Below are 23,882 nucleotides of genomic sequence, written 5' to 3' on the forward strand. Positions count from 1 at the left end.
AAGGTCCGACTGTAACCCTTACTGGGTGGATGGATAGATAGATAGATAGATAACTAAAAGGTATTAGAAATAAGCAGGGCATTTCAGAGGCTAAAAATACAAAACGGCCTCCAAAAAAAACCTTACTTCAATTGTCAAACTCTACAAAAAGTGAAGTTTATCCTATTCTTTCCTGTAGAATTCAGCAAACACCAGAAAGAGCATGGTCTATGTAAAAAGAAAATGTCAATACAATGACAACGGAGTAAAATTGGCAACAAATACATGCAGCTGGAAATCAGAAGAAATTTTCTAAATAGAAGAATGAAGTTCTAAAATAAATGCCCAGTAGGAGTAAGAGCTTCACTAAGTTTAAGCCAGAGCTTAAGTTCAAGCTGAAAAATGTACAAAAGGAACTTCGCAATAGGAGGGGACCAGGCTCAGAATTCCAGGGGCACGCTGACCGTCCTGCACTTCTCTCGGCAATTTTGCGTATTACAACACTTTTGACAAGGTTCTGCGTTTAATCAGCCACAATATCTATGACTAGCAGAGAAGCAGAGATCCATTAAACTCCATATTCTGTGCATTGTTCTATAAATAGATCGAACATCATGTTCTTCAGTGTTGGAAAAGATTAAACGATACAGTGCATTTGAAATGATGTTCTGTTGCTTTAACAGTGCCAAGGGTAAGGTAGGATTAAAAGGAGAGTCACAGAGGAAGGGAGGGGAATCTTTCATCTCTCAAAAGTAATGAAGAGGCCCAAAATAAGATCAAGGTCTGACTGTAAGTGGTTCTATCACATTATATAGGAATATAATGAGTTCTACACTATCTAATTTCCATATGCAGCTCTACAACATCTCCCCAAAGCAAAAATGACAGAATATTTAAACTTGGCTCAAAAGCTGTTTAACATAAAGATTTGAGAGGAAGAAAAGTCCAAATGTGCATACTTTGTTTCTTAGGGAAAAAAAGGTTAAAATGACAGAAAGATGAACTGCAGAAACTAACTTTTCTAACACTCCTGTAACTCCGCTGCCTGCCTATTACAATAGCCAGATGGAACCGTGGCTAGCAGAATAAAAACTAGTACTTATTATATGGGCCATTTGCTTTTTAAACAGCCATTATTTCACTCGGCGTTCAAACACGTGTAATAATGCCGAGTCCTAATTTGGCAGTCCAGCCTGTTTCCAGGCTTTGTTAAAGATGGCATATCAGCTTCCCAGAGCCGTAAGTAGGACAGATGATCAGCACTGCCTGATTATATTGAGGAAAGCGCTCCACTGACAGTAGATTCATTTAATTTCTTGTCCACTATTGTTTTTTAATGTTTTTTTGAAAATGAAGAATTTTCCACTTTCTGCTTGGCAAGGAAGAACTACCACAATAGGCCAGGGAGCCAAGATATTTTCTACCAGCTGAAGGTTACATCCATTCCCCTTCCAAGTTACATATGTGCACTGAGTTCCCACTCCGAAGTACAAACTGAAGTCTTTGCTGAATTCCTTTCTGAATTTTATGCTAAAATTAGTCAAAGGTACCACAGATGAGATCATTTTAGGAAGGTGAGAACATAACTACAAGAAAATACTTTTTTGTCATTCCACACTCTAAGCCCCGTTGTTAAGTCTGCAGAAACTCCTGTTTAAATGTACAATCTGCTTGTTTTCTTTTTCCATAGCCTAAAATCAACCGTGTTCTTTCCATCTAGAATTTAAGTCCAGACCTAAACTAGCAACAGATGCAGACAAATGCAAGAAAATCGAGCACTTACTGAATGGCTGAGGTATTTCACCTTGGAAATAAAAATCAGATCAAAATATTCTGTTGATTACTTTTGAGAACAGCTTCATTTCAGCCTTGAAAGACCAGTGGTGTACACCTACTGCACCACTGGACTCACTGCAGCAGTCAGCAATGTTCTACTCATATTCAAACTACTAATTGTTTAGGGAAATTAACAGCGCTTCACATCTTTTATCGAGTGTAGCTGCATTTTCTGCCAGGAGCACTCTTAGCATGGTTTTAGCAGATAAAGTTAGATAGGATATGGGCTGGAGCATCTCTCATACGAGGAAAGGCTGCAAGAGCTGGGACTGTTTAGCCTAAAGAAGAGAAGGCTCGGAGGGATCTTATCAATGTACATAAACACCTGAAGGGAGGGTGCAAAGAGGATGGAGCCAGGCTCTTTTCAGTGGTGCCCAGTGACAGGACCAGAGGTGATGGGCACAGACTGAAACACAGGAGGCTCTGTCCAAACATCAGGAAACACTTTTTCAGTATGAGGGTGACTGAGCCCTGACACAGGTGGCCCAGGGAGGTTGTGGAGTTGCCATCCTTGGAGATGCTCAAAAGCCATTTGGACACAGTCCTGGGCAACCGGGTCTAGGCTGCCCTGCTTGAGCTGGGGGGGTTGGACCAGATGACCTCCGGAGATCCCTTCCAACCTCAACCATTCTGTGAAGGATAATGCTAATAACAGCTCCAGTCCAAAGAGGGAGCAGGAGTGGACACAGGACCTGTACACGTAGTACCTGACATACCAGTACTCTAGTCATCTCCTCGCTCAAAAGCATGGAAGATCTGGAAAGCTGAAGATGTCTGGCAAATACAAAGTTCTGTCATAGGTTGTAACCTAATACTTTATTATATCACATAAATCAAGAGTGAACATTATCTCCATAAGAACTAGATGAAAATCCTCAATAAATAATAATTAGCTATTTCCTGGGCCTGCCATCTGGAAAGCATTTTTCCTAGCCAGCAACTCCTGCTCCTTGCACTTCTCCAAAGCAGCTAAAAGATGAAGATAGGCTATTCTTTCTTCTTTGTCAGTCCCTTTGGGAAATGTAGGTACCCAGGATGCGGACAGCCACTTACATCATCCTCGCCACCGCACCTCAGCGCTCCACGTGTACAGGGCTTCACTGCCCTTCCTGCTTATTGAGTCTCCAGTTTCTTAAAAAGCAGTAAGGAGCCAGAAGTTATCGAGACCTGCCTTCCATCCTGCTCTCAGGAACACGTGGGCTCCAAGATAACCAAATTAATCATTCTAACCTGTAAGTGGCTGTCATTAGTATTATTATTCTCATCATATAAATTATCTTCCAGATTAGGTCATATGCATTTTGAGATCCTGTGGTTTCCTAGCAACTCCTCTTACCACTCTACATGCAGACACAGTGTGCCGTTTTCTTTTCCTTTTTTAGACTCTCCATGCAGGGGTTATATTCAGTAACAGTGATCTCAGGCCTGGCCCTAATGACCCTTAGTCTGTCACATTTGTGGGATAAGATGCAGAAGACAGCTATCCCTCCCCACCCTGCCCCAAAAGACATTTGCAGCAGATGGCAGAAAAACATGGTCCTCCACTCATCTGTCTTCTGTCCTGCAGACCAGAAGTACTGAGCTCTGCAGGACAGGGATGACAAAAGCATACCCACATGTGTTAAAAACCTGGCAGAATCTGGAAGACCCCATCAACCTATTTCCCTAGGTTCCTGATAGCAAAATATGTGACAGTACATAGTATGGTTCCCTGCAAAACACTGCTGCTTCAAAGCTTGTGTGGGGTGACCCTAAGTTCAAGGCTCTTGCCCCTGTAATTTACTCCTCACCTGATCTGCCAAAGCATACCTCTACCGGCCGGCCAAGTCCAGACTGATGCATTCCAGCAGACAACACAAACTCCTCCAGAACAGCCAGCTTTTACCTGCTTCCACACTGTAACCCCAGTCTTACACTGCTGCCAGGTGCCCTTCACGTCCTCAATCCACTTTGGCCATATAAACCAGTGTCAAACCTCCACTGCAGACGTCAGAGGCGAGTGCTTTGCTGCACTTAAGCCCTTTCTTAGTGTCAGGCATGATCAAAGTACTGCATCCCGCATAAACATAGGACATGTACCTAAATGTCATGTAAAGCTTGTGTCACTTGATAGATATGCTTTCCAAATAATGCACATTTACACACAGACTTTCACATAAAAACAGGAACTGTGGTTTTAGAGTTGTTTCTAGTCCAATGTGGGAAACTGTACGGAGGGCCAAACCAATTTTAGGCACCAATTTTAATTAACTTCTCTAGCCGAGTTAATCAAGATATCTACCAAATTTGATCATGATGGGGGCACAGAGTTAGGCAGTGTGACTATCCTAGACATCTTTTTGTGTTAAGGACAATAGGATTAACTTCTGCCCCACTCACATTTTTTAAAATAATCTCTGTTCTAAACTACAAAAGCTATGGGGCTTAATTATTTAGATAGCTAGTAGCCCTGTTTCAAAGAAGAGAAGAGAACAGACCTCAGAAACGAACCATCTCCAGTCCACATGGAGTACAGCTATTAATATTTGATCCCCTGCTAGCCTGGAGGCAAAGGGAATAATGTTCGTTACAAGAGCCCAAGACTGAATCCACTTTAGCAATTGACTGAACTGAAGAGAGGATGAAACCTTTCCTGCTATGGGTGAGGTAAGTAAGTTGGGGGACTCTGGTAATTCCTTCAGCAAAGGAGATACTTTGTCAAGCACAGAAAGAAATGGAAGTCTTCTGTGCTTGCCATCAGAGCCTCACTGTAAAGACCACCACTGGATCCAGTATCCAATCCTGATTATGGAAGTGATAAGATCATCATGAAAAGTAAGGGAAGTCATATACTTGCAAATGGAAGAAATAATTTAATGGAAATGTAATTAACAAGCACAGAGAGACAATGCCATGTAACTGGGAAATGGAATATCCCTCAGTCCCTTATGCCCTGCTCTCTCCCCATAACACATCTTCAACAATAGTAGCCTCTGCAATTTTTGTTCCAGATTACAGTCTCAGGCTAGTCTTATTCAGGGCCTGGAGCAACACAGCACTTTGGGAAAGTCTTCAGAAACACTGAAGATCCAATTCCATTTTCTTCTTGTATCCTCAGTCTACATCTTGCAAATACAACCATGCCCCTGCCACAGGGTGACCAGATAACCCCGTGAGGTACCTCAGCCCCAGTACAGAGTAAGTTTTATCAGAGATATCACTCTCATATACTGACTTGGAGTCTTAACATTAAAATGGGACAATGAAATCTAGGTGAAGTATAGAAAAGAAGTCAATTTTGTATGTCCCCATTTTGGGGTGTCAAAAGACGACCTATTTTTCAGACTGGTCAGAGTCTGTGTCACCTAATTAAAGCTGCAAACTAGTATCCTGTACATGTCTTTGCCTGAGAAATTGTCTGCTTAAGCAGAAGCTCTTAAGGTTAAACAAATCTTTCAAATATTGAGGGTCAGAGTCACTCACGCATGTACGGTAATAGAGCTCCTGGAATTATTACACTCTCTGGACCCACTGCAGATATTTGCCTCTTGGCTTCACTCTTCCTACAGTGTATACCCATTAGAACCTCTAATTAGAAAGGAAAATCACGAGTTCCATGTTATTTAAAAGATTATGCAGCATTTTAAAATACAGCACAATGTAATTATTTTTTAATAGCCACAGCTATTTCATTTATTTACTTTTAATGGTGTTTGAGTCATAAATTAACAGCAGAAAAGAAAAAGGCAAATCAGCACTTGACAGAGAAGCAGGCAACAATTGAAAAGAAACACTGAAATACTACAAATTGTGTGATTAAAAAGGAAGAGGGCCTTGTTAGTTTTTCTAGCTTGCTTTATTCTGGACTGGTTTTTACCATTTAACTTGTCCACCTGGAGGTCAAGGAGGTCAGGGATAAATAAAAAATGAGAAGAGCTGAAGATCTGTGCTGTTGCAGAGTGAATTCTGTCAGTTTGTCAGGAGATGCATATTTTTTGGATAGAGTCTTGTATTATCAGACACCAAAGCCGATAAACCAGTGCTGCCACTGCAGAGGATGGAAGGAACAAATACGATGCCTCTCCCCACTGGAGGATTATGAATGTAGACTTTTTCATTAGTATTTCCCAATATTAAATTAACAGCCTATGCTACTTGCCTGGTAAGTGGAGCAAGTTACCAAAACTCCCTCTCAGCTCTCCTCCCTCTGAACGCCTGTTACTAGTCACCTGTACTGCAGCAGCATCTCCACCACCACTGAGCACCGGGTGTCACCGTGCTAGCTGCAGTACAAGCACAGCAAGTGACAACACAGATGTCAGAGCACATTGCTGAAAGAAAGAGAGGATTAAACAGCCAAGCATGTTAGAGAGAAGGTAAGCCATGAAAGCAACACACATGCACAGCATGTACACGCTGCTAGATCACACACAGTCATACAGTGCTCCTATGCCAGGAACATGTCCAAAACAAGCGTCTCTAGCTGCTGCGCATCTCACCCCCAAGAAATGACTATTAACTTTTGAAAGGATAAACAAACCTGCAGGACCCCATTTCTTGCCTCTGGAAAGGCCATTAACGCTGTGGCAGATGATGTTCTTCAGACAGATGTACTCATCTGACTCCTGCGCTAGCTGTTCTCAGCAGCACCTTGTCCTGTCCACACACCCCTTGTATTTCACCCCCAGGCTTTTTCAGGTACAAGGGGAACCCAGAATTTCCTTCCTCCTGGTATTGCCAGCACAGGACCTATCATTTGGCGTGCCAAGGTATAACTTCAGCTTGTTTGCCTTCTTCACAGAAAGCCCGGCTTGCAAGGATTCGAGTGGCCAAAACAGGCAGCTCCAACGCTTACCTCCACAGCAAGCGCAACGGCCTCCTGAACGAAGCCCTCGAGCTGACGGTGAGTGCTGAGACAGTATCTTCTCCCACAGCATTTAAGAAGCTCCCTATTCCCACTCCTCTCCCTGGGCTCCCTTTCTCTCTCTGTTGCCACCCAATTGCTCATTATCCAGAGTGGCAGCCTCAGACGTGGAATGGCATTATGCTATAATTACACCCTCATGTACTGTATGTGCCATGTGGAGGGACAGCTGGAATCCAGCTGCAAGATTGGGTGGGAAGAAAAAGTCTCCTTGGGCTCCTCCTTGAGCTAGGAAAGGATCTGACCTTCCAGCAATGATCAGCTTCACAGTTCCTCGAAGCTCTCTGTGATGGAGCTGTTGGAGCTGTACTGATTTATACCCCCCAGGGTCTGCCCATAATATAAATATCCTCTCTCTTTCAACATACAGTTATTTATTTTCAAGAGTCTCCCTCTAATATGGGCTATCTGATCATGCCCAACGGGACAGGAAAATATTCCCTAGCTCCTGTTTCAGGCAGTTTGGTGGTGGGTTTATTTTTAACAGAAAGGCCTCTGGAGGCTAATACTAGCTATTCACGAGAAGAAAAGTTTTAAGTGCGTCAGATTGCTCAACAGAATCAGCAAAAATGAGAGGAGGTTATTACATTAAGCCTGATCAACACCAGAGCAGGTATTAGCACACTTCATGGATTTAATTTCAAATAAATCAGCCTTTCATGCACGTGGGGAGAAAAGAGTGAGATGAAGAATGCTTAATTGAGCCACCAGAGCCGCCTAGCACTTGTTCATGCATCCTTACTTGGGGCCTAATCCTTCAGATGTCTACTATTTTCCCTGGCACACATCCTTGCATTTGTAAAAATCAAAGCTGAAAAACCTTGTCAGCTCATGGTGAAAGCTGCTCCCTAGGACCCGAGCCCACTCCTACCCAAGCTCAGTGGGTACAGCACACAGAGGGAAATTGTGCAGCACCTTATTTTGCATGTAGGGTACTACTCAGTGCAGACCGAGATAGAGGAATCTGGCCCTTTACAACTGGAATAGTTTTAAAAATGACTCTACAAAAGCACTTCACATGAAGTACAGATTTGGAAGGTAGGATGCCCAGATGAGTTTCTGTTCTCCCCTCAGAAACAAGTTTGATCCTTCTGACTACACATCTAGCGTTGTCTCCTGCTCTGCGAATGGCAGTGACACTCAGAAAATCTGTTTCATGAACCATATGTTGCTGTTGAGCAGTTCAAGAAAAGTTTCTTTGCTGAGAATATGAGACCAGGAAGACTGGTCACACCTAGTCCAGAGCCTTACCCCGCAAAGGAAAGGCTTAGGACTGGGATGCCAGCTCAGCTGAGATTCTGCTATTTCATTACCCAGGAACATGCAAAAATTTGACTGCAAATTTAAAACTTCCTTTTGAGCTTTAGATTTCTGTTTTTTAAAAATGCCAGAAGAGCTTAGCAGGGACACCCAGTTTGCACTTGATCTTCCAGCCTGTCATCCCAACAAGAATCTCCTCACTTCTCTTGTCAACCAAAACTCCCTGCCAAGACCACTCACAGAAGAGCAGCTGACGCACCAATGCTTAAGTCCAAAATGCATGAGGTTGAGAGAAATATTTGGCTGAATGGGTTCATTTCCTGGCATTTGCCCAAAAAAAAGTGGAAGAAGGGTCATTTTGTTGGCTACAAAGCTACTGTAGACACAAGAAGGAAAACAAAAACATTTCTAAAGAGGTTCTAGAGGACTTTTTTTACCCATTAATAACTACATTTAGATATACAGTAGCACCAAGAGCAGGTCTTCCCAAGCTTTTCTGGGTGCAACTTGCTTTCTGGTGGGCTTATAGCTCTAAATGCTAACATGACTCCCCCACAGCCCAGTAAGATACACAAAGCCTACTTTGAAAAGTACTGAATAAGGTATATATTTGTATTAATACTTTGAAAGAAAATATCCCCACCCTACGGAACTTCCTGCTGAAATAGTCAAAAGCAAAGGGTATGGAGAAGGAAGAATTACCATCCACCTGTGACATATAGGAATATAATTTACTAAAACAAGAAACTTGCCAAAGCCATGCCTGGCATCTGCACAACGACCAGGAAACGATCTCTGACTACCTGAGGACTAGCCTCATACCTGAATCAAGAACAGAGATATGTCTCTCCATCCACAGGTAGTGGCATTAATTAATTACAGAACTGCAGAGCATCCTTTGTTGTAAAGGTATACATGACCGTTTTAACTCCACAAGGCAAGATTTTATGTCCTTTCATTTTATGGCAGGAGAACAAATTATTCTTAAGAGTTTAAAATGTGAATGACAGCATAGTCTAGTCAGCCAAATTTTTTAAGCTGCAAAAATATGAAGGAATGTGATTTCTGTAGTTGCTGTATTAGGGACCAAAATATTATCTACATAGTGTGTATATCTGTCAGTCAAATTAGTCTCAAACTGCTTCATCGGTCAGATACACATCCCATTTTGATACCTTGCCCAGGACTCACACTAACTTTAATGGACTTCACATGGCCAGATTGCCATAGGGCTGATTTGTTACCCAGCAGCAATTCCAACTGCAATTACTATATGGCCATGACTAGATATTACCACTTTCATCATTAGCAATCACACCGCACTGTGATCAATGTATGATTGTTTTACAAGTGCCCAGCAGATTGCCCTGCAGCCTGACACCTTGAGGGTTTACCCAAGGAAAATAACTGCCCCAGAATGTATCCTGACTGTGGCTCTGCTGTCAAACTAATAAACTGAGAGATAAGGACTGTTCAAGATTCCAGAACATGTGCCAGAATGTCCTTTCATTAGCACCAGAATGAATATACTGACACCATCTTTCAAGGGAACAGCATGTCTTTAGCCTGGAGCCTTCTATCAAAGTAAAGAAAAAGCAAAGAAAAGGATTTATCCAAGAGCAGCAGCAGGAAGGAGTTCTGCTCCTAGCAAGAATACAGACTCTTGCTTCAGAAACATGTGAATTTGTGGCATTTTCCATTTGCCATCTAGACACAAAGTACTCGGACCGTTTTCTTCTCATTTAGAGAGATTTTTAGCGGGCTTTATGTCAGAAGTGCTCAAGGGATGGCAAGCTTCTTCCCATGGCAGCAGCCTACATATCCTCTTAGTGTTAATCTCCTTGTACAGCTAGCTGAAATTCCCTTTTAGCTAAAATGCTAGGAGGTGTGTATCCTAGGAACAGTAGGTTGTGAGGTCTTTTCACAAGCAGAATCTGCTTAGCCACAGGTAAGCATTATAGCCATTCATGGGAAGGGACAGTCTAACCACTGAACCAGTTCATCTCAGTTCACCAGTGTCCAATTTTGCATGCTGAAGCACTAAGTAGAAGAGGTAAAGTGGAAGTATTTTAGATTTCAGAACTGACACTACAGTGTGTTTCAGTCTCCGTCCAAGCAACCAGCAGTTCACTGAATGTCTTCCAAGAACAAACTGAATGGTAGCTGGCATCAAATCCTTGCAAAACTGGCATCCCAGCTCAAAAAGCAAACCATATCCTCTCCTCCGCCCCACCAGCTTTTTCATTATAGCCAGACTCTTCTAATGAAGACACAGATTTTGTTTGCCTGCAGTAGTAGGTACCACTGATGCAATCTCTATAGGTATACATTCCTCAACAGTACCATCAAAATGCCAAGCCTTTGTGTGATGTTGGCACTCCCACTGTCCTAGGGCAGTAGTTCCTGCAGATCTCATTCTTCATTTGTATGCTAGGGTGTTGCAGGTGGTTGCCCACTCTTTGTTTCTGAAAACACTGAGCTGACTGAAGAAAAAGTGAAAGGAAGATAAGGTACAAGTCACGCTCACTGATGCTACACTTTATTCCTGGTCACTGCCTTCCCTTGATGCATTTCCATCAGCAGCAAGCTTAGCCTCGGGATGGAACGCAGAGGGAGTTGTGCTGCCAAATTTAACAATAGGCTTAGGTCTTCTGCCAGAGGTATGGAAGCTCTGTCTTTGCTTTCAAGATTCCATTTAGATCTCTCAAGCAAATCCTCACGAAAAGATACTGTTTGCAATATATGTTCTTTCTCTCTCCTCTTCCAGTGTTTTAGTGCAGCATCATATTTGCTTTAGGGATTGCAAGGACCTCCATGGGAAATACTCCAACACAGACTTCAGCAGAGTCAGTAATCTCAGCAGGGTACAAACAGGACCTGCTTGATGTGTTAGCTCACCAGGAGGATTGTTAATAAGAAAAAGGGAGCTGATTTTTTTTTTTAGGCCACTTCTAAAAATACTTCTGGGAATGCTCCATCTTCCAAAACAACAGCAACAACAACAACAAAAATAATCCATAACCTGCCTAAGATGCATTCCCATAGGAATCTATTAATTCTGCGTAGGGTAAGTCAGCTTTCTTAACGTATCAGTTCAGCAATGTTTTGGCATCTGTCAGAGACAGAGTTATTCCTTCACTTAAGGTTCACAGAACCATCCTGGAAAAGGCATCCAGAACACACACTTGCGGTGAATCACTGGGACACATGGGTGTATTTAAAAGCAATGGTTTAAGCATAGTTGCATTTGACCCCTTGAGAGCAACAGACAACGTCTTGGCACTTCTGCCAAGATGTTCTGCTGTGTCTCCCATCGCCCATTTTCTCTCCTGAACAGTTAGATACTGCTGTTTCGTGTCTACGTAGAGATTCAAGCCACGCACATCAATTTTTGACTTTCCGATTTAGGCATTACAGAAGACACCAGGCACCCCTTACTTACGGAGCACAGGGAAACATTTTACAACACCTAATTGCCATTTTAATGCATGTAATTGTCTTTGAATATGCTAGTCATCAAAGACACACGCAGATTAATGTGTCATGAAATCACAGTGAATTTCAAGATCAGGAGCTTAAGTAGTAGTAGTAAGAGAACATCTTTAACAACCCAGATCTTAAATCTGCCACCACGGAACAGAGAAAGTGACAAAAATAATCCTCGCTCTCAAATAGCACAGAAACTCTCTAAACAACCCCTATTGCTTCTTTTCCTTCCATTTCTGAGGTGTCTCTCATCATCAGATCATAGGGTAAGCAACATGCTATATTTTGAGGAATGTAAGCATCTGATTCACTAATACAGCGTGGAGATCAAAAACACAGAGTACGGAATTTCTCCCCCACACCCAAATTGGTAAATTGGCCTAGTGCAGTTTTGATGAACGCTTGATGCCAAGCTTTCTGCATAAGCAAAACATGATGCACATACTGAACTCAAGCTCCTAACCTCTTATCCATTTCTATTTCAGCTATTTCAAGCAGATCAAGCCCCTCAGCTTAACAAAAGCACAGAGATTAGTCTGAGATCTGTAGCTTATCTTAAGCACTAATAACACTGCAGTCTGAGCAGTCTCTTCCCCAAATCACCACATGCACACATACCTGATGTAGAAGCCCAGAACAACCAGCATGAGTCCCAGTAAGTCTTTCCAACCCAGAGTCCTTAACAGGCATGCCACAAACAGTTCATCTCCTTCAACTCTTCCTATGTCGTCCTAGGAGGGACCACTCCTTTTAATAGTTGTTCAACATAAATACTCTCAGCTGTACCCAATCCTTTCCCAGATGGCACAGGCTGCCTGCTTGACTCTAAGCACACCCTACTCTCTGAATTAGCTTACAAATTTGTTAGCAAATCTCAGCAGCTTGAGTACACAGGGGAAAGAGGGGAAAGCTGGTCCCCAATTGTACAGGTGTGGCTGTACAATGAGTCAAGTAGCTGGATTGTGAGGTCTTTGAAACAGGCTTGCCTTGCTCTGGTTTTTGCTAAGCGATGTACAGAGGGCTCCTGGTCAGTTCACAGGGCTCCTGGTCACTGTGCTACCAAAACATAAATCACAGCAAGCCATCTACTGAGTGAAGGCCACAAGCCATAAGAAACTAATGAAGACGGGACCTTCCTTCTCCTAGGGAACTGCTGCCGCATTTCGTGTGAACATAAACCCTTTGCCACTACTGCACAATGCTTCTTCATTTGCCATACGCTTGAATAGGATAATTTATATATATTAACTCTTACATAAGCAGCACCTGCCTGTTCCTCCCTTCTCCCTGCCTTTCAAAGAGGGCTTTGTCACAGGAGGGTTACACACCTTCAGTCTGCACCAAACCCAGTCCTCAGGACCTGCTATAAACTCCCCACCAACCACCATATACACTGACCTAGGGAAAGAGCAGCCCCCCTTCGGCACGCTGCAGGTACAAAGTGCAGAAAACAATTGGTCATGTCCACGGAGAGGAGAGACAGAGCCAGGAGTCCTGTCTCTAGAAACAGCATTCAAAGGCCAAGACATGAAGCCCAGACTCACATTTTTTTGATCTGGCATGCAGCCGCGACACAGGAGGCTTTGGCAGTAACACATGCGAGTTCCAGCAGGCCCAGCTCTGCGCAGCCCTGAAGGTCGGGCAGAGCCAGGCTTTCAGCTCAGCAAAAGCAAGACAGCTTGTGTTTTGCCTCCTAACAGAGACCAGAGTTCAGGGTACATCTGTTGGCATTCAAAGGTCATTTCAAGCTTAAAAGTCTCAATGGTTTTTTTTGAAAAATAAAACAGCACAGGTTCTTTTTTTCTTCACCTTCTGGTTCCTGAGCCTTGACATCACACATCAACAGTATTTCCCAGGTTTCCTCCACAGCTACAAAATGGCTAGAAACACATTGATTTTGAATCAAAGCTGAGCTCCTCACCTGAGTTTACAAGCCAAATCATTAAGAAAAAAAATGAGGTAACCTTGTAAAGAGTAATGAGAAAAACCTGAGAGCTAGCAAACCTGAAATTATCTTTATCCCTGTGAAAGCTAATGCTGGTAGTTCTGTTTGTTTTCAGTTTTACACCTGGTTTGGGTTTTGGTTTTTTCCCCCCCTTTGTCTGGCTATATAGGGATCCACTGAAGATGAGCAGCATATGACTAAAGGCACCTCCTTAATTGAAAGCCAACATCACCACCTGCTGCACTGCCTGGAAAAAACAACCGTAAGTAGCAACGCAATCCTTTTACATCTTACTAGGTCTTCATGCCTGGCCCAGGCTTCGTATGGAAAAGACATGCATGCAGATGCTCTGAGGCGGCACTCAGATGTACTCAGTAGACCTACAAACTACACCAGAGGGGGCTGACACTCAAGCTCCCAAGAATATTCTGCAATGGGATGTGTACTTTATGTCATTGTCGTCTTAAAAAAAAAAACAAGTAATTACTGTGCAAAGGGATAAAGACGTGATTATCTGCTACTCCACAGTCATCTACTACACCAGTGCAAAGTCAATAGCAGGTTGCTCACACAAGTTCTCTTGAATGCAAATAACTTTTTAGCATGGGGTTAGGGAGATCCTGTAAACAAGGCATACATTAAGTTTAATTTCTTGAATACTTCTAAAAGAGAGCTAAACTGCATTTGTCTTATGCTGTCAGTCACACATCATATGTACTCATCACTTGTGCTAATTAGTAATAAACGACAGCTCTGCTGTCTTAAGAGGAGGAAGCTGCTGCCAGTGACTCCAAACCACAACCTGGTCACCAGTACCAACAGGCTGGAAAAAAATTAACCTTTAGCCCTTTATATGGCACAGAGCAGATGAACTCTCTTAATGGGTTTAAAGGTTGCACATATCTTTTCTCACTACAGTTCTGGTTACAAGAGCAGGAAATTTATCTCAAAGCTAGTCAAGCAGATTCTGTAACAATGACTTTTCTGTTTGCATCATGCAAGGTGTTGGAGGGAGAATTTTATGTTTCATTATTAAGTGATTCTGTATGCAGAAGTCTCTTGGAACATTTCAGATATTTATTTGATACATATGTTTTACTTCCAGGTATATATAAAAGGTTCTGCAGTAAAGGAACACATTATCTATACCATGATTCATTCTAGAAAGAATGAAGAGAGGTTACCACTTGAAATATTCATGCCTTTTTCTATCTGCATCCATCATCAAGTGTACTTTTGATTTCTGACTTGCAAGAGCTTTCTTTTAGATAAATCACCTTCACTTTCATAGTTTGGCTTATGCTGGAATAACACCGCTTAGGCTTCAGCGATACACTGGAAGAAGATGACTGGTTAATTACAGTGACCTGCTGAGTACAGCTGGTTTATCACAATGAGCGATAGAGGTCCCCATTCCAAGGACAGTGAACTGATTCTTCCTGTGTCAATGACTATTGAATTTATTTTATAAGGCTCATCTTGCCTTTATTTCTAGCAGTTTTGGATGTTACGTAACAAGCAGATATTTCACAATCTGACTCTTTAGTTTAGAACTTTATGTGTAAAAGCTTCACTGCTATGACCCATATTTCTCAAGAATACTTTCATTTGGAAACTTTACCAAATTGGCTGAAGCAAACAAAAGCTGACAACCCTGCCTCCGGGGTCTGCCCTTGTAAGGCCCTGACTTTCTAAAGGCTTATGGAAATTCTGACCTCCGCACAGGGACACTGGCCATCTCTGGGAGCTGCAAGAGTCGCTCCATTACTAATGAGCCGGTTAGGGTGCTGGAAGTAACATGGCCAAAGCATATCCTAATTTGTGGATGTATTAGCCTACCGCACTAAAAAAAGCTAGATTGCCTCCAGCACACAAGCCTACTCAGACAGTGAGTCTCAGTGGTTGAAAATGTTCCAAACGCTGCTTTTTTCAGCAAAGAATGGCAATAACAGTGATACTTTGAATTTTGATTAAAACCTAGAGGGAGAATCTGCACAATATTTAATGTGTTTTCCCCCACATTTTTCAGCCAGTTATTACCATGATGTTGCATCAAATCACATAGGAAGTTTGGATTCTGGTCTGAAATTATCAATCAAAATAGTTCGATCAGCTTGTGTGGAAATTCTATAGTTCACATAATCCATTAAAATACTATGCAGCAGTTCTCCTCCCAAAAACTTAAATTGTAGTAGAAGAATTTTTAAATACTGAAGAGTCATTTTGTAACCAAGTTGCAGGAATGGAATGAGGAATGTACCACGGTTGCAAACTTGTTTCAATGGGCAATTCACCTTTCCTTAAACTAGGCAGAAGAATTCTAAAAGTACATTATTTATTATCATGGTATCTGCAGTCATCACTAGCATACAGCCTTATAATTGCATGGCTGTGAATGGCTCACAAATCTGGTGTGTCAGATGACAAAGTGACCCTAAAGTACTTCTAGCTGCCATAACAGAGGTTACTTTGTCATATTATCACAACAGATGGAGTTTGTTAAAACAAAAGGAGTGTTTTTCCACTCGTTCCAATTCCCAGAATGAGTATGGACATTCACATGCCATGTTTTCTCCAAATGCTGAGTGCATCGAATCCAGTCCTTCAACCCAAACCTTTCTTCTGTGTTTCCACAGAGTATGATCAAAACCCATACCCATTGGTGACCCAATGGCAATACAATTCCAATGCGTCACTTGTGAATCAGTGGCTAAAACTTTGTTCTCCTTTGCCTTTGGCTCTCAAAAGATCAAAGTAATAAAGTTGTTACCAGTTTTGATCTATTTCCAAGAACATAACATTAAAAAGCTTAAGCGTGAGAAGGAAGGAACAAAGGGGTCTGATTCAGGCAAGGTTTGGGGAAGAGAAGGTCCGGTTGCCCATTCAAACTTGAGTGAGCCAGCTGGAATGCTGAGGCAATAGTTGCAATGCTGGGACTAAACTTCTGAATGCCAGAATGGACAATCAATTGTGTTTTTATCTTTTGTTGGCATGTTGTCCCGTAGGGATTGTCCTATCTTGTGGATGATCCCCTGTTATCTGTACGAACTTCCACCATCAAGGTATTTGCTTTTTAATTCAATCTGTTTTTCTCTATGGTCTCTGTGACATGTCTGAAGAGTGTTTGCTTCCTTTCTCGTTCCTGGTCTTGTCCGTGGGAGTTTGTGCACGTGGCTCTTTATGGCTATCCAGTGCTCCTGTTTCCTGTGTGAGTTGTTAGTTGTTCCAATGAAAACCAATGGCTGCCTTCACCATGGTTGCTTTTGTTTCCCATCCTTTCTGATGCTGACAGGGACTGGATAAATATGTTCACTAGAACTACTTGGGAGTTCATACACGCACATAAGAGTTCGTTCTTTCAAGATTTCTTGTTCCTTAGCGCAAAATTTACAGATTCAGCTTTCTGAACTTCCTTCCCCTATACACTTTCCACTCTCACCTGCCACATTTATTTCTACTCAGCTAAGAGCAGCCACTGAACTGCAGGCATGCTTTGCACTCAATAGCCAATACAAGCAACATCCTGCAATTAAGCTGTATGTCAAGATGGTCAGCCAAATACTACACAATCCTGTCCCCAGGGACAAAGAAAAAGGAGCCTAAATCTCCTCTTGCATTTCATAACCATGTGGCATTGCAGACTTTTTGAAGCCACTTCTGGAATCCAGACACAAAAATGAAAGGAAATTCAAACACAATATATTAACCATCTCGGACTACGTAAGCAAGGCAGCATTGGTAGACTATCATGCTTTTGTCACTGCAACAGCTTCCCTTATTCCCCTACTGATGCAGGAGAGCAAAATCTTCTCTTGGTTGCAGTGAGTGGAAGGGCAGAGTCATTTCTTTTAAAGATCTGCCTAGTGTAAATATTTTCAGGCACAGAGGCGGAGAGCATCTTACACAGACAAGGGGCTGACACATCCCACCAACCTAGCAAAAGGTGCCATTGAAAACAAACTGCTGTTGGGCCAAAGCTGTTGGTGTCACCAGAGAGTAATGGCACTATTCTTTCCCCTGCCAGAACCACGAGTTCATAGATGAGCAACTGTTCGAGCAGAACTGCATGGAGAGCTCAATGCAAAACTACCCTTCTTCTCGGAGCCCCTCCTTGTCAAGTCACCATGGACTGACCACCTCCTGCTGTTCTCGCCGTAACAAGAAGACCACTCACCTTCCCAACTCCAGCGTGCCAGCCACTCGCCTCCGGAGCATGCAGGAGCTCAGCACCATCCACATCCAGTGCAGTGAGCAGCCCTCACTTACGACAAGGTACAGTAAGTAGGCTCTTGCTGCTAACTACTGCATGCAAACCTCTGAAGTGCCTTATCCAAGCAGGCCTATTCTCCAGCCAGGGAGAGGGGTCTAGTGCTGGGAGCATCTTTGTTTCCCTCCTTCCAATGACAACCCAAAGAAAGTGGCTCCTAGCCGTTCCGGGAAGAACCAGGTCAAAGCTAGACTCTAGCGCAGCTCTTCTCTGGCCAGACTGGACAGAGAAGAATGAATTCCAGCTGAAACCTGCCTATGAAGTGCTAATCGCACAGGCAGGAGCCAGCAGTTGCCAGCTGTGAGCCACTCACCAAAGCTGGCGCAGGACCACTTCTCAGCCCACCTCCCAGCTAGCCCAGTATTTCCATGCCTTTACTGGGAGCAGGCAAAGACAACTGGCTAACCGGCGTCTGTCAGCAAAAGCTATTAGAGAGCTGTACACGCTGACATGGTCCTTCCAGGGACGCTCACTTCACTGATTTTCATTGTCCGAAAGTCTAAATCGCAACTGTAAGCATCAAGCACCACTGGGAAACAAATGAGGAGGAATTTCACAATGGTGTCTTAGTAGCTCTCACCTAAAAAGCCGTTAGTGACACAGGTGAAGAAGTGTCTCAATAGGAAATTTTGAAATTTTCATTTTATACTTAACTTGCTGAAAACATCATTTCTTCACCATATCTTTCTTGCAAATATTAAACTACTTTCTAAATCCCCCTCAGCCCATCAAGCCTCTTGTGCACCGGGCTGGTTTTGAACTTAACCATTCTTCTCCTTCCCAATCCTATCAAAGGGATCTAAAAACTGAAACAAAACTGCCTTTAGGGCAGCAAGCGATTACTTTGTGCCAGGGTGAAGTCAGAAGGACATTTCAGAGAATGACTTATGAATGAATAAGCACAAAATGAGTCTCTGGCTACTGCAGCTTCAAGATGACAATAGTTTAAACCAGCACCTGAAACAGTAACTCAGGGGAATGTCAACTATTCTGCCTGTTTCAGTGGGTGCTAAATCAGATGCCAGTGATATTTTAAATGTCAACACTGTTTGTCATTTCACTTGCTTACCAAACTGTAAGAATGGAGAGAGAAAAAAGCTTTTAAGTTGTTTTTCATGTGGAATGCAACTAACTGGGTGTACTGGTTACCAGTGGCAGAACCACCCAGTCCCTAAGACTGCCCCACTCTCAGCTTGTGACTGAGGCAACCGGGGAGCAGAATGGGTTCTGCCGTGTTCTTGGGATGCTTGAGCGATCAAGAAACATCCTCTTGGTGAGTCACTCTGAGATAACAACAGCAATAGCTTTCCAACTGGGAGCTTTAAATTTTAAAAGGACAGGCCTTGTGTTTAAAATGAACATGTTGGGCTGGTAATAGCAGACTCGTATAGCTGTGCAGATGCACAGAAATCAACCTATCATTTTCCCTCTGTAATTAATTATAGGATGCAATTGATGCAGATCTAATAAGAATGCTCCCAGCTGCCAGATCCGTGAAACTACTGCAGAGAGATGAAAAAATAGAAAAGATCAAGGGACAGTGAATTTGAAAGAGGCATTTGAAATGCACAGAAGACCACATCTCTATCTCAGAAACTACCTGTGCTCTGAAAAGATACAGTACATAGGACAGTATTATTTAGATGTCCTCTTAATTAAACTAGAATCATGCAAGAATGAAATGAAAACAGAACGATTTGCCCTGTGAAAAGCTGTATCCTAACCAGGGGGAATATTAAGAAAAGCTTAGCGTAATCTGGGTAGAAATAAATGATGCTTTGCAGGAACTGGGGGGAACATTTAAGTGGAGTCTTCTGAATATTTTGGTGCCCTTAGTTCAGAGGAATAAGATACTGATTAAGAACAACTACCGTTCCCATCCTTTCTACTGTCTGGTTTTAAGAAAAAAAAGCCAAGCACTAAATCTGTTTTCTAGTCGTTCCAGTCTCAACATGAAATCAGATGATGGGCTGAGACCGAACTGCAAAACTGCCCAGATAACGACAGCCATCATCAGCATCCCCACGCCGCCAGCGCTCACGCCAGAAGGCGAGAGCCGGCCTCCGCCCAGCAGCCCCAGCCACTCCACGAACATTTCCACCACCACCACGAGCAACATAGTCAAGGTCTCTGCCTTGTAAGACGTGTCATGCACAGAAGGAGGCTGGAAGACCAGTGCCCCTCTCCCTCCACACCTCCATGTTCCTTTCTTGCTGCAAATTGTGCCTGGATGGACCAACCTGACATTTCGTCATCGAATTAGCGATGGAGACCTAACGAGGCAGCTTTCTTCAGACTCGCATTCATGCTGTGGACTGAGGAAGGATTAGGAGAGGGAGGAAGAGGCTGGTTAAAGGAAAAACCTGCATGGCGAGCGTGTTGTGCCATGGTACGGGGCAAAAATCACCTGCAGAGGCTGGAGGGGAAGAATCATGGCAACAAGAGAGTCAATAAAGAAAATGGAAATATAACACTGTGTATCGCAGCACCTTTTTAAAGGTTTTTAATGGATAATATTTATTCATGAGGAAATGACTGAAAAGGTGAAAAACAATGGATTTTGTGAATTTTTTTTTCTTCATGGAGCAGAACCTTTAAACCAACCAAAATTTCACATTTTTTTTCTTTTATAGGAAAAGATTTAGACAAAGAAGCCACCTGTCACAGAAATCTATTTCCATTCCTCTGTGTGTGTGCGTGCGAGTGTGCAGCAGAACCACATCAGAGCAACACTGAATTACAAAGAGCAGAGCATGTTTCCATGATTGGGTGCGCAGCAAGAAAATACAAGCATGTGTCAGCACATACATGTGCACACGCACACACACACACACAACTATTTCACCCTGGATGGCATTCTTTATTTAGACAATTTTGTATCCGCCTTTTAAGTCAATACAGTGCAATTGCAAACAGTGTGTTTGTCTGCTAATTATTGTCTGTGAAAACATATTTGTGGAAAAAAAAAAAAAAAAGACAGGCTTTAGTAGAGTTTTAGTCCCACATGGGTATCTGCTTTATATTTTTGTTATCACTTACTTGTAAGAGTGTGACTAGACTACCAGTTCTGTATTTTTAAAAAGGAAAAAAAAGATAGGATTCTTTTTTAATACTGTACACACAAATGGCAAAGAATGAGAAAGCACTGAACTCAACTGCATCAAGCGTTCATAAGTCCAACAGAGGTTTCTTGTAATGTATGCCCATGCTTTTTTATTTTTGTTTTCTATATATACATTTCTTTGCTAGCACTGGACATACAACCCATTGTAAATAGTAGCCAAATAATGTCTGGATCTATACTTGATAATAATTAACCCCAGAGCCAAGTATCTTGCATGGACAGAGAGGTATTTGGCTTTTTCACAGTCTTAGGGCTCCAGTTGTCTCATCAATGGCTTCTGGGTTGCACTGATTTTGGGTGTAGGCTAGGTTAGCAAGTTCTCCAGTCCCAGCACAGGACCTACAGCACGCATCCACTTGAGAAGGGGAAGCAGTACTGGAGTTTGGAAAACATTTGATAAAGTGTGGTACAGACAGCATTTTCTTTTTGCAGTTCTACACTTAGTTTGGGAAAAGTCACGCACTTCTAGTCAACCAAAAACTGAAGCAACACTGTGGTACTGCCAAGAAGCCAATACTTCTAACTAAGCTGTGGTCAGCCCTAGCACCTCTTTCGGAGATCTTTCTAGGAAAGATTTATTGTAAGGAAATACATGGTCCTGAAACATAACTGATTCGCCCCCCACCCCCAAAAAGGAGTAACCTTTTTCTTCTATTCTGCCTTTCTCAAGTCGCCTTTTCATAACAGACAGGATCCACGAAGGGCAGAGTGAGGAACAACGTCACCCACCTTTTCACTTGTCGTACACTGTTTGGCTAATTACCGAGGTGATGCACAAACGTCCCTTCAAGGCCCTGTACACACCCACGAATGGCGACGCACCTAGCCCCAACAGCCTGTAGATAATAAGGAAACGTTTCAAGTGTCCTGTTTCTGAACAGTGACTCTACCAACATTAGAGCTAAAAGAACTACTCAAAGCATGTTTGAGGCTGATTCAGCAAAGGGATGACTTTTTTTTTTTTAAACATCTGTCATAATCTATCCTGATGTAATATTTATATACACATATACACACATACACATATAAATAAATACAGACACATACATGTATAGATAGATTAATAGACCTACATGCTGACTTAAACAAATGAGCTAGCAATCTGCTTCGTTACCACTCCTAACCTATTAGTCTATAGAGTGGACTCAGACAGCTGATGCATTAACTCAATACCCTCCTTAGAAACCTACAACATTCTAGGAATATTAGGGCTATGGCTAAGCCTTCAGTACCTGCACCAGCTTATAGTCATTTATTCCAGTGCTGTAGTATGTTACCCAAAACTATGTTTAGTCCTGTTTTAAATGATTAAAATGCTCTGCCCTTGCTGCTTCCTGTAGGAGGTTATACTGCAGTTAATCTTACCATTATTGAGTTCTTCTTGATGTTTTAGTTTAATCTTTCCTTTGCTTTAATTTTGTGATTTGTCATCATCTGCTCCCCATCTGAACACCCTCACCCTTGTAGATCAGAGGCCTTGCTCTCCACCACTTACCACCTTGCAATCTCATTTACACTGGCACAGAACGAGGGTTAAATGCTACCGTGCTGATAGGGTACAGTGTTCCTTCCAATCCGCAGGAGTAAACGATTACAAAGAATCAGGGACTCAACATGGATTCTCGGTGCTGCCTTTCTTATTCCTGATTTACCGTGGAGTGGTAAACAAGCCACTTCATCTCTCTGCACCCATTTCTTTATCTGTAAATAGCAATCAGGGCAGCCCTTGCCTAAAGCACGATTGGTGCATTTAATTGCTATCAATCAAAATGCTTTTTTTTGGGGGAAAAAAAAAAAAAACAAACCACATCAACAACATTTTTAAGGGGGGGGGAGGGAAGCCAGTCCTTGAGGTTTCTGGCTGGCTTCTTGGGCTCAGATTGTCAAGTCAGCCATGGCCTTTGTTCTCTTCCACGGAAGAGGAATCATTGTTATCCTTGCTCAAAAATATGTGGCTTGCCTCTTCTACCATTAACTTAGCAGGTGCTGCCCCATGCAGTCAGTACCTCAGCACAGACTCTCAGAGGATAGAGACAGACAAAATTAAGGAAGTCTGAGCCTAGAGGAACAGGGCTAAAAATATATTTAATGGAAGCATTAGCTCCCTTTATAGACTGATTTGAAGTAGACTGAGTAATGCTTCCAAAAGTACTTGAAAATATGCTTGTACAAAACCTCCCTGGATTGCCCAACACAGCTACATCCTCATTATGAGCACTGTGCATTCATTGAAACAGCAAAGACAAGAACCTATCGCCATCGTATCAGTGGTTGGTAGGGCATAACATAGCATCCTTCAAAAGAAATGCAGGGAAGAAGGGAAAGCATTTGCACAGAAGAGCATGGGAACTGTGCTACAGCCACTTATTCCTACAATAAAGGGAGGCAATTAGCTTTACTAAACTGCAAGGCTCTTTTATAATCTTTAAATAGCAACTTATAAACCATTGCTGAGATAAGGCCAAGTCAATCCTGAAAATTCCCAGGCCAGAACTCCAACTGAAGGATCTGGACCATTCTCTCCAGCAGTCCCCAGTACTGCCCTGTCTTACCAGCATCCCTCTCCCCTTCCCCACTGCCATGCATGCCCAGGGCCACACACATACATTGATGCGGATACAAAAACCAGCACATACCCCTGCAATCCTGGTCATTCCTGATGCAAATGGAAGGCGGCTTCTTCAGGTGTGGGCTGCCTCCAGGAGAAGCATCCAGAAACATAGGTAGGTTCTAGTCCCGATACCTTTCTGAAAGGCAGGCGGTACAAAACAGCCCAATTAGCAAGACTGCTCACCAAAATGGCACTAGTGTGTCGGCAGTTCATTTCAAAAGCCTTCCCCCTCCCCCTAATTCCTCACAACTTTTTATAGTTTTAGAAAAGTTCATTAAAAAAAGATAAAAACCGATTGTTTGTACAAAAAGCAAGTGGAAGGGGATTATTTTTTCAGTCTTTCATAAAGCAATATTTAAAATATCAAAGGAGCAACACTTTTTTCCGTGCATTTTATTTCCTTTCCAAAGTCTTTTCTGAGGGAAAAATATTTTCACAGACTTTCAGCATATTCTATTAATAGATTTACTC

The 23,882-nt window shown here is 42.5% G+C and overlaps 1 protein-coding gene across 2 annotated transcripts in view; it reads left to right on the forward strand.

Moving 5' to 3' along the window:
- KCND3 (potassium voltage-gated channel subfamily D member 3) overlaps positions 1-19,817 on the forward strand; it is a 121,765-nt gene extending 101,948 nt beyond the window's left edge. The window contains exons 3-7 of one of the 2 annotated variants that reach the window (XM_075722402.1): positions 6,596-6,697; positions 13,579-13,671; positions 16,415-16,471; positions 17,434-17,681; positions 19,613-19,817. In XM_075722402.1, coding sequence (XP_075578517.1) covers positions 6,596-6,697; positions 13,579-13,671; positions 16,415-16,471; positions 17,434-17,681; positions 19,613-19,817 — 705 coding nt within the window. The remainder of the gene's footprint in view (positions 1-6,595; positions 6,698-13,578; positions 13,672-16,414; positions 16,472-17,433; positions 17,682-19,612) is intronic. The other variant, XM_075722403.1, reaches the window with a different exon arrangement.
- Positions 19,818-23,882: the final 4,065 nt, after the last annotated feature.

Source organism: Pelecanus crispus, chromosome 17, assembly GCF_030463565.1.
Source record: "Pelecanus crispus isolate bPelCri1 chromosome 17, bPelCri1.pri, whole genome shotgun sequence".
NCBI classification, from domain to species: Eukaryota; Metazoa; Chordata; class Aves; order Pelecaniformes; family Pelecanidae; genus Pelecanus; species Pelecanus crispus.